At 62.5% G+C, this 10834-nt stretch overlaps 1 protein-coding gene across 1 annotated transcript; it reads right to left on the bottom strand.

Annotated features, from left to right (window-relative positions):
* Positions 1 to 1528: 1528 nt before the first annotated feature.
* On the bottom strand, positions 1529 to 9698 carry PSMF1 (proteasome inhibitor subunit 1). The gene is made up of 7 exons (XM_072879270.1): positions 9434 to 9698; positions 8242 to 8394; positions 7554 to 7636; positions 6669 to 6854; positions 5068 to 5121; positions 2908 to 3066; positions 1529 to 2784 (listed from the first exon to the last, which is right to left on the bottom strand). The coding sequence occupies exons 1-7, from the start codon at positions 9560 to 9562 to the stop codon at positions 2733 to 2735; spliced, it is 816 nt and encodes a 271-aa protein (XP_072735371.1). The 5' UTR covers positions 9563 to 9698; the 3' UTR covers positions 1529 to 2732.
* Positions 9699 to 10834: the final 1136 nt, after the last annotated feature.

Below are 10834 nucleotides of genomic sequence, written 5' to 3'. Positions count from 1 at the left end.
CGCACGGATGGGGGCCCCGACCATCCCTCCTGCTGACGGGAGACCTGGCCCTTGCAGCCGCTGTGCTCGGTGTGGTACGAGCCTGCAGCAGGGATGGCTGCCCCCCAACCGTGCTCGGGAAATGGGGTCTGTGCCTGGCCGCCAGCCCTGCGGATGGAGCAAGGAACGCGCTCGGGATCGCTGGTCCCCGGGAGCCACCTCTGCCCCGCTCCGGGCGGCTCTGCAGCCGCCCTTCAGCGTGAGCTGAGCCAGCCGCAGGGATGGTCTCCTGTCCCCACCGTCTTCTGACCCGGAGCGGAGGATCCTGACTTCCTTTTACCCATCCTCTCCGGACAGCGGACGGGACAGCCCCGGGAGCCCCCAGGCTCAGGCAAGGGCCTGCAGCGGGCACGGCTCAATGCCGGGCACTTGCCCTTTTTGAACCCCCTCTCCTTCCCCACCTGCTCCCCCAGCTGCACAGCACCACGAACCCGCTGGGGCTGAGCGCTGCAGACAAAAGATTGTTTATCAGGACCTGCCACAGCCTCTCCCGGCGCTGGCTCGCTTTAATTAGCCCCATCAAAGCCGGCTGCGTCTCTCCCTCCTGAAAGGTTGCAGAACATGATTAATTCAGGCGCAGAAAGCAGCCACCTCCTGCAGAGAGGGGCCCCTCTGATAAGGCCAAAGCTGTTTCCTCTCCCCGAGCACCCCGCGTCTCTCAACCCCACGCAGTGAAGTCGGGGGGCTCCTTTCTCCTGGGGCAAAGCTGTGGATGGGCGCAGGCTTCCCCAGGAGCCAGAGGGGACGGAGGGGACAAGCAGGAGCAGGAGTCTCACCGAGCCCTGCGTCTCGTCCTCCATCCCACCCATGCTGCGAGCACAGCCGCTGTCTGCTCCGGTCACGGGCATCGCCCACTGCCCTTCTGTGGATCTGCGGGTGGGACTGTCCACTGAAAGCCCCAGGGACATGCAGTGGGGCTGACGCATCCCTGCCGGGTCTGGGCTCCAAACCAGCTCTTGCAAACAACAGGGGTCCACGCACGAGCCTGGGGAGATGCAGGGGATGCTCCCGCTGCCCCCAGCGCTGAATTTCTACGGCCGGTCCTCCCCGCTCCCACCTGCGCACAGCCCAGGGTTGCACGCGCCGTAACTCAGCTTTTAGGCAAAGGGGTTTTAAAAGGAAAAAGCCTTTGGGGAAAAAAAGATAGACAGGGGGATCACTTCCCCCTTTTTATTTATGCCAGCACGGCTGCACGCAGCGTACCAACGGCATTCAATACCCCGGAGAGCCAATTACCGCAAGGAGCGCAGCCAGAGCCAAGGCTGGGCTGTTCTCCACTTAATTTTCTTAATACAGTCACATCGTCTCGGAAAAGCGCTGCTGCTCAGGGCAAGGTACAAAGCGGGTTCCCAGCGTGAATCCTCTGCCTCGGGGAGGGCAGGCGCAGCCTGGGCAGAGCTTTGGGGCTTCCCTTCTCAGGGCGGGGAGAAGGGGGCTGTGGCCGGGGCAGGGGAGCAGCGGGGGCCACCCCCAGCAAGCACCACACAACACTGTTGTCAGGTTTTTATTTCAGTCTCATGAACATCCTTCCAAGAAATCAAACCATGAGAAGAAAAACATAGTATGAACCCCTGACAGGACAGACGAGCTGCAGCCCCAAAATTAACTGCCCTGGGGGGAGCTGCGGGGAAGGGAGGAGGTTTCCAGAAAGAGCTCAAGAGCCCGAGCCACACAGATCTCGCCCATTCTCCCCAGGCTGTTTGGCAGAGTTCAGCCAGGCAGAGCCGCGCCAGCCTCACGCAACAGGACCGACGGTAGGGAAACGTGTTCTATAAACCTCTCCTGCACAGCAACTCCCACAGCCGAGCGAGCCCCCTGCGTGCATCCCCAGAAGGGCCCTGGCTGGGTGCTGGGCTCAGCAGGTCGTGTGGGCACCGAGCACCCTCCTGCTCACCCCCGCCCCGCACGGTGCCCGGCCGGCAACCCTCGCCACGCTGCCTGCGGGGCTTTGCATGCACCCCAGGAATGAAAAACAACACGGCTGCAGGGAGAGAGGGGGCAAGGCGGGGCCAGGAATTCAATATACGTCTCTTCTCGTGCGCATTAAAGGCTTTGCTGGTGGTGCTCTTTAAAGCCAGTGCGCATGGCCACGTGGAAGCTGATCTCAGCCACTGCTGGGGGTCTGCCCATGGAGACCCCGGGGGTCGGGCTTTCTAGCCCTTCACGCTGATCAGCCCCTCGCTCGGATAAAGAGCAAGACAGAATCCATCTCTGCATGGGGAGCCCGCTCCGGCTGTCACCTTCAGTGAGGCTACTGCAGCTCCCCAGCACAGGAGCGGCAGGAAGCCAGCTCCCTCCTCAGCACCGACCACTCGCGTAACCCCAGCAGCAAAAGCGGTGCCACCCCGAAGAAGCAGAGGAGGAAACCCCACAGCACTCGGGCCGTTCTCGGAGCGCCGCGCCGCACCCCACGCTGCCGCCTCGTGCGGGGCAGGACTTCAGCTGGGTGCAAACGGCCGGGCACCCTCAGAGGAGCACGGAAAGAAACAAACCTGCTGCCTCCTCTTCTGTTCTGCACATAAGGAAAACCTTTATGGTTGGTCTGACACACAGGAATGTGGCCCCGAACGGGGAGAAGAAAAACACTGCTGAAAAGATCGAAGTCCACCGAACGGGGAGCGAAGAGGGGAAAGCGCTCCTGCTTCCCAGGAGACTGCTCTGGCCGCAGCCTTGAGGAGCCATGCGGTGACTCCTCACATGAACATGTCGTCATAGCCTGGAGGGGGAAGGTGGTCGGGATCCGGCCTGGAAAGAAATTCAGAGCAGAGTCAAACCAGGAGCGAGAGCTCAGTCCTGCAGCAACAGCCAGGAGATCCAGGGGCAGCCCCGAGAGCAGGCTGAGGATACCAGGCACAGCCCAATACCTACCCAGGTCTACCAGCTCCTAATGGGCCAAAGGGGTCAAATCTGGCGCCTGGTGGAACTGCTCCGGGGGGAAGCCGGTCTGGAATGCCCGACGATGGGTCAATGCCGGGCTGCGGGCAGCCAGGCCGGAGAGGATCCATGATCATTCCCCCACTCCGACCTCTGGGGAGAGGAAAGGCAGAGAAGGAGATAAGACCGGCACTGGTGAGAGAGGAGCAAAGCGCGTCCCTGTGCTGCAGGAACACCGAGCACGGGAACGTGGGAAAGCACCCCTAACCCCCTGCAACACGGGCCAGGGCAAGCCAGCGAGGCGAGCCCACGGCAGCAAGACAGAGAGCACTTGACACGTGTATGTGTGCGTGTGTAAGAGTGCCGGGGCACAGCGGATCCTTGTCCCATGGAGGCTGCTCTCTGCCACAGGAGGGAACCCGAATGCATCACACCCTGCTCCTACCTGGGGTTATCACAGCCCTGCAAACCTGCCCGCGCTGCGCCACGAGGTCAGGGGCAGGATGCAAATCACAGCTCATCGTCACGGCGAGGTGGGAGTCTTACAGCTGCAGAGCACGTGCCCAAGCCAGGGCACCAGCAAACACCCAGGTCCGGGCCATCACCGTGCCACCAAGCCCCCAGGGCTAGCGGCCGACACGCACAGGGAAGCAACAGCCCTCGCCTGCCTGCCTTCCTCAGAGCCAATGCCAAACCAGACACTCGGAGCAGCGGAGAGGCAGCTTCCCTCTTCCCCCAGCTCCTGCAAGGAGCCATTTAGGGCATCAGCAATGGCTGGTGAGTCTCGGTGGGCCGCTGACCATCCCCTGGGCACGTGTCAGACCCGCTGGCCCACCCTGCCGGCTCGTACTGCCGCCCCTGCTCTCTGCTTTCCCGAGCGAGCAGCACATCCTGCCCCGCACAGCGTTGCAAGAGCTCGCAGACCCGGCCGGGGCTCCCGCCAGCCTTTCCAAAGAGCTGCCTGGAAGTCATTTGCTGACCACGGCAGCTCCTCAGAGCTGCCCCATGCTGCGAGTGCCATTCCTCATGGTTGGCTTTGTGCAAACTCGGCTGGAGCCTCTGGACACCGCTGCCATCATACAAGTCATTAACAACCGCGCTAATGAGTTCCATTACGCCAGGCCGGCTGCCCAAAGCGCCCCGGGACAGCCAGGCCCCACAAGCATATGCCTGCGAGTCTGGGTGTCCAGCCCCAGCGCTGGCAGGTGTCAGCGCACAAATCTGCTTCTATTTACAATCTTTTTTGTCATTTATAGAGAAACTTCTGATGAAAGGCTGGAGGCAGCGAGAGAAACAGGGTCTCCCCCACAACTGAACCCCCTCTCCTCGTGCTCTCAGGTTTCCTTCCAGCCACCCAGGCTCCAGGCCTCTGCTTCCAGCCGGGCAGGACGTTTTTAGCTGGGCTTTTTCTAGCCAAACCCATGGAGAACCAAGTCTTGCAAGAGGGGAAAAAATGCGATCCCCACAGGAGAGTGGTTCCAAAGAGGACCCTGGGCTGCAGGACGCTCTGCAACGACTGCAAGAGCTGGTTTTTGTCTGACTGTGTGCTTTTAACTGGAATGGAAGATGACAGTCTTCCATTCTCCTTGCCTGACCAAACCAAAGACCGAGAGATGTATCTGTGCAGATCAGTCCCCCAGACAGCCCTCCTTCTACCCAGGCTTTCTCTCGAGTGCCTCAGACAGCAGGAGGCTCACAACCAGGACTCGAGAATCTGTGGACTCGGCTTTAAGCCTCCCCTTCTCCAGACTGCTGGGCTGTAGACGCAGCAGCTGGTAACATTTTAAATTAGAGGCTTACATTCACTTAACGACGTATTCAGCTTTGATTTACTGAAGGAATTACTGCATGTTAAATGAATACAAGCTGATTATTAAACAGACGGAGACTGCAACCTATCATCTATGCAAGAGACGGGATCTTATTACGATATTAGAACCATATTGAGGTTTAGCAACTGTCAATTGGTCCCTTGCAATTTGCACTGAGCAACTGTCCCATTGCCATCCGCACTGAGACACTTCGCTGGACGCCTGAGCCAGGCGGACTCCAGCTGTTCCAGAGAACATCCCCAGCCACCCCCACACATCCCAAGGCCAGAGCAGGGGATGCTCCCCGGGCACGCAAAGCACGACCTCTCCCAGCCATACTCACCCAAAAGGGTCCAGGTCTTCCCCGCCGACAGCGAAGGGGCTCAGGGGGGAAGGCCTGAAACAGAACACGGCGAGACGTTCAGCGCAGGGCAGAGCGGCTGCGTGGAGCAAGCAGGAGCGAGCAAGCGGCCAGTGTGGTTGCCGGTGCTGTGCTCATGGGTGCTCTCCCATGGCAAGCACCGCAGCACCCAAAGGGCCCTGGGACCTGCAGGACCCTGCGTGAGCGGGCTGGCATTGGGAGCCACCTCATGCCCAGGACGCAGCGTTCCCTGCTCCAGGGTGCAGCTGGGTGTGGACACCGGTGTGCACGGCAGGCTTGCGGGAAGCTTGCTGAGATGAAGGGGGCCCTGCTGTTCCCACCGCTCCAGGCTGGAACTGTCTGTGGACGCCAGGAGTTTCCATGCCAGGGGCTCCCTGAGCAGTGCTGGGCTAGGCCAGGATCTCCAGCGTGTCCCAGCTGGAGACACAATGACAGTCCCGCTTCCAGGAGTGCAAGGACGGCGGGGCGGTGAGCCTGCAGCCAGCTGTCACATCTCCTTGCCAATAATATGTGCTAATAACATGGTTTCAGAGCCGTGCCCAGCTCCAGCCTGTCTGCCCAGGCCTCCCCGAGGAGCATCTCGCACCCTGAGCACCAGCAGACAGCAGTGGGGTTAAAGCAGCAAGAGGTGACACGCAAGGCAGAAGCCACAGCTGGTCCCCAAGAGACGGCAGAGCCACCACAGTGTCTCTGACTTCCAGCCAAAGGGGATTACGGCTTGTGGGGGGAGAGAAGGGGAAGCCTGCCTGCCACGTACGAGGGATGGCTGGGCACGGAGGGGCCAGGGAGGGATGGTGAAGCGGGTGCCATGCGTCCCCTCTCCCCAGCTTTGCCAGCAAAGGGTTTCAAAGGGAAAGCGGGGTCAGGAGAGCAAGGAGAAGAGGTCTCTGTTCCCCTCCACCAAGCCCACACCTCCCGGGCCTGGCCCCAAGCCCCGGCTGGGTGCACCATCCTGGGAAGGCAGCTCTACCGGCCACAGCAGGCAGGAGGCTTAGAGGCAGCCCCGGCTCTGTGCCGAGCGAAGGCAGAGCTCTGCACCCGCCACACGCCCTCTCCCCTCTGCCGTGAGCACAGACCCCACAGCTCTGCTGGAGCCCGTGGCTCGATCCGACACCCAGCGCCCCGGTGTCCCTCCCGCAGGCTGCCTGGCCCCACGACGACACCGTCCTTCCCACTGCCGGCCCTGCTCTGCCGGCCCCGGAGCCCTGATGGTCCCTCAGCCAGCATAGAGCAGGGTCTCCCTCCTTCCACTCCTCACCTTCCCCAAAGCCTGGCACGCTGCCCTCTGCCTCCTGGGTCTGTAGGTGTCCAGCTACACCCCTAGGCAATGCCAAAGGAGGGGCAAACCAACACACAGCTCCAGAACAGGCCATCCCTCAGCCGGCAGCTTAAATCAAACCCAAGCACGTGGCCAACAAGGCTGAGACTGGCTGGGGAGCGTTTGGATCCCCTTTGCTCCCCATGTGTGTGAGATGGGGACCCGAGGTGAAGTTTGGAGAGCTGTGCCAGGACCACGTCCCTTCTAACGGGGGACCGTCAGCAGCCACCCGCTCTTCACTCACCAGGACGGTGCCCTCGAGCCTGCTGGCTGCCGGGGAGGGACCCTGAGGGGGTCGTAATTCCGGGGCAAGTCAGGATCCTTCTTCTTAGCCTCAGGCTCCTTTTTGGCCTTTTCTGCGGGGACCCCAAGGGGAGCGATGATGCCCGAAGCAATCCTTGTCCTCAGCTCCTCGGTGTTCTTGTACACCCTGCAGGGAGGAGAGGCGAGGTGGTGGGCTGGGGAGGCCACAGCACCCGGGTGCAAGGTGCCAGACAGGCTGCGAGAGGGGCGGTGAGGGGACAGACATGCCCAAAGCGTCCCCGGCACAAAACGTGTGTCCCCAGCTGACAGCACGGAAGGGACGGGAAGGGGTAACAGCACACAGTGGCACCAAAGCCCTGACCCTATTTAAGAAGGCAGAGATGCCACCCAGCCCCGCGGACTCCTTTGTGCTGCGGCCATGACCCGACCAGTTCTGCACTGGAAGAAACCACGCCACATAGCACTGGCCTTTCGCAAGGCCACAGGGCGTCTGGGCCATGGCTGAAGGTGTCTGGGCCACAGGTGAAGCTGTAGCACCGCTGGGCAGTGTCCGCCCAGCACAGACGGGCAGGCAGTGCTCTGGAAATAAAAGTGCTGGGCTGGCCCAGCCCATTCCCAGGTGGGGTGACTCTCCCCTGGGCTCCGACCCAGGGTCCCACCATCCCCTAAATCCCTCTTGCCTGCCAGCAGTGCAGCGGGAGGCTGAGGAGGGAGCTCTGGCTGCATTTCGGAGCTGGCTGGACTGCCCCTGGGGTTTGGACTGGGGAGGAGAGTCCTCCAGGTTCCCCCTAACCTGGTCTCTGTCCCCCTCCCCATGCCAGCGGGACATTTTCTCCTGCAGAAAATGCCAGGGAACTGAGATTACTTGTGGAAATTGTCCAGGTGCTCCGGGTTGATGTAGTCGGCCACTGCCAAGGTCACATCTGCCACCTTCTGAGAACTGCGATCCTGGCAAGACAAGTGAAACATGGAGTCAGCAGCCTGGCAGAGCTGGGGATGAGGGAAGGAGCAGGTACAAACACAGCCAGGGGCTTGGGACACAAGGAATGGGCTTGCCTGCTTCCTGCCACGTCCCTGTGCTGCGCCCAGGGAGCAAACGAATCCCCAGGAGCAAACAAACTCCAGGGTACAGTGAGGCTCTCCCTGCTCGCTCTCCCAACCAGGGCTGCAAAAGGTGAAAGCAGAAACACCCCAGGCAGGTGCTTGTGGGGGACAGGAGAAAAGATCTGCAGAAAAATCCTGAGCTGGGAAGAGGACACAAAAGGGGCAACACCTGGGCCAGAGTGTGCAAGGCGAACCACATCGCTGCACCGATGCAGCTGGTGTTTGATCAGCTTCATGCTGGGCCACATCTGCTGCTGCACGGGCAGGTCTGCAGCCCCTAACACCCCCTGGGTCTGCCCCTTCCCAAGGGACAAACATCGCTGCAAGGTAAGAACAAGTAACAGCAAAAATTTAAGAAATGGGCCCTGCTGTTCTTTGCATATTTTGTGCGGCAGCAGCCGCTGCACCTGAAGGACCCCAAACCCACAGGGACCAGCCTGGGTGCTCACCATGACGTTGAAGATCATGCTGTCTTCCACCATGATGGCCTTCAGCAGCAGCTCATGGGCATCGTCCGTGGACTTGTAGCGCAGCGTATACACTTCCTTGTTGGCTTCCCAGCCGGCGGGCAGCAGCTCCGACTTCCTTTCATCAGGACCTGGCTGCAACAGGACAGACGTGCTGCTGAGACCCTGCCCACGAGCCCAGCACGCTGCAGGGCTAGGGGGACCTGTCTTGGCTGCACAGAGAGATCCAGGAAGGGATCTAGGTCTCTGGGAGTGGATCTAGGTCTCCGGGAGGTGATCTCTCAGTGCCTTCCAGGTTTTGACTGCAGGAGCAGGGCTTTATTTTCTACGGGCTGGCCCTGCCTGCTTGCCGGCCTCCCACAGGGTCCCTGTGCTGGAACAGGAGGGACACAACCACCCTTTGCTGAGCAGGAGGAGGCAACAAAGACCCAGACTGGGGGATGATGCTCCTTCTCCTTGCCTGGCACCTCTCGGCTCCCCAGAGCTGTCGGGGGGGGGGGGGGTTGTCCCAGCCCCACAGCAGTGCTGCTGGGGGGCACTGCCCCACACTGTCTCCTCCCCTGGTCCTGGGGGGTTTCTCTGCCAAGACAGTGCCTTGCACCCCCACCACTGCCCCCCAGGACTGCACCAGGCACCCTCCCAGCCCCCCCAAGCATCACACCAGGCTCCCAACCCACTAGACCCCCTGCCCTTAGCACTGGGTCCAGCACCACACTGTCCCCCTCCCTGGTATCACAGCAGGGCCCCCAGCACTGGGACTCCCCTGCCACCACATTTCCCCCCCAACACTACACTGGACACTCGCCTTTTGATAGAGGATTCCCCCCCCAGCACCAAGATCCCCCAGCACCACAGTAGCCCCTTCCTGGTATCGCACTGACTCCTCCAGCACTGGGATCCCCCGACGCCGCACTGACCCCCAGCACCGGGACCTCCGCAGCCCCCAGGACCGCAGCCCCCTCTCCGTCCCCCCAGCAGCACTGAGGCCCCTCAGCCCCCTGCACCGGCCCGGCTCCCCCCGACACCCCCGGCGCCGCGCGGCTCCCCCCGGGCGGCGGGCGCCGGGCTCGGCCGAGCGGCGACGGCGAGCGGCGCTAGGAAAGGCCGGGGCTTGGCCGCGGCCTACGCAGCCTCCGCGGCGGAGGAGCCCGGCGGGGCCCGGCCCGGCCCGTACCTGGTCGCCGGCGCCGAGGCAGCGGTAGCCGTGCCGGACCAGCTCCCAGTGGACGCCGCAGATCAGCGCGTCCTGCGGGCGGGAGACGGCGGCCCGCGCCCAGGCGTACAACGCCTCCAGCCCCGCCATGGCCGCGCCGCACCGAGGAGGCGCGGCCGAGCCGGGCCCGCGGGGGAGCGGCCCGGGCAGGGCCCCAAGCGCCGGGCGGCGGGGAGCGCAGCGCAGCAGCGGGCAGGCCGGGGCCGGGCCGGGCCGGGCCGCCCCTCACTAGAGGGCCCCCGTCTCCTGCGCAAGGCCCGGGCCCGCCTCCCCCGAGGGCCTGGCGGGGCCGGGGGCTCCGGCCGCCGCGGGGGGAGTTCTCCCCGGAGAAATGTAGTGTTTCTTCCCTCTGCGGGAAGAAATGTTTCTTCCTTCTTCTTCCCTCTCCGCCCGCCGACACCCCCCGTGCGGGGCCGGACACCCGGCACGGTCCAGCAGCCTGTGGGTTGGGGTCTGCCCGACCCTCCTTCCTTCCCCCTGCCCCTGGGTTTTCCTCGGTAGTTAAAAAAGCTTCAGAGCCTGTGGCAGGGTCTGCGTGCGCTGCCATAGCGAGCCTTTCCCCCGGGACCGAAGGGAACCGAAGCGCCGAACGGGCATCGATGGGTTTATTTCACTCCTTCCACAGCTCCTTTCTCTGGGCCGCAGTATTTGTAACACCTCAGTTCCATTAAAAGTTGCCACTGAAAAGTATTCAGGGGCTTTTTTTCCTGCCCCTGGCCCAGAGCCGGTGTCCTCGGCGCAGCTGGCAGGAGGCTGGGGCTCGGGATGAAGCAGCCCCATGCCGGGGAACGCCATCATCTGCTGCTTTCCCCATCCAAGCTCCAGCTCCTTGGGGATGCTCATCTTGACTTCATTATGCGTCAATTAATTAACTCGCACTGTTCGCTCTTTCCATTTCCCCTTCAAGAAGTCACTGAGGCTGAACAATTGACCACAAACCGGCAGGCCTGCCTGCCCGGCAGCCCCCACGGCTCGGCGCTGCCCGTTCGCACGAATCATCGCCACGCCGGCTGGGGAGCCCCCGCACCTCCCGCTATTCCCCCCACCAGTCCCGGCTCCGTGGAAAACAGCCGCGGCTTGAAAGCCGAGTGAGCTGCTCCGGCTGTGCCGGACTCGGCAGGAAAGCTACCGCTGATTTTCCACGGGGCTGGGATTTCAGCACGGGAGCTTCGCAAAGGAGGCATCAGACGGGGATGCGATGAGAACAGCAGGAAATGCCTCAGCCGGAGCTTTTCCAGCGCTGGGCTTGTGATTCACAGCAGCAGGCAGCGTTTCCGCCCCACGGCTCGCTCCTGGTGGGCAGCAGCCGCGGTTGTAGGCTTTGATGGCATCCACATTTCACTTTCCTGGCACAGCCGGTCC

This window comes from Ciconia boyciana, chromosome 14 (genome assembly GCF_034638445.1).
Source record: "Ciconia boyciana chromosome 14, ASM3463844v1, whole genome shotgun sequence".
NCBI classification, from domain to species: Eukaryota; Metazoa; Chordata; class Aves; order Ciconiiformes; family Ciconiidae; genus Ciconia; species Ciconia boyciana.
Note: the sequence above shows the minus strand (reverse complement) of the source record. Positions and strands in the feature narration are given on the sequence as shown.

Coding starts and splice junctions, on each gene's coding strand:
- PSMF1 (XM_072879270.1), bottom strand. CDS start 9,562: ATGGCGGGGCTGGAGGCGTTGTACGCCTGGGCGCGGGCCGCCGTCTCC. Junction 7,637..8,241: donor GCATGATCTTCAACGTCATG/GTGAGCACCCAG, acceptor TTGTCTTGCCAG/GATCGCAGTTCTCAGAAGGT. Junction 2,785..2,907: donor TTAGGAGCTGGTAGACCTGG/GTAGGTATTGGG, acceptor ATTTCTTTCCAG/GCCGGATCCCGACCACCTTC.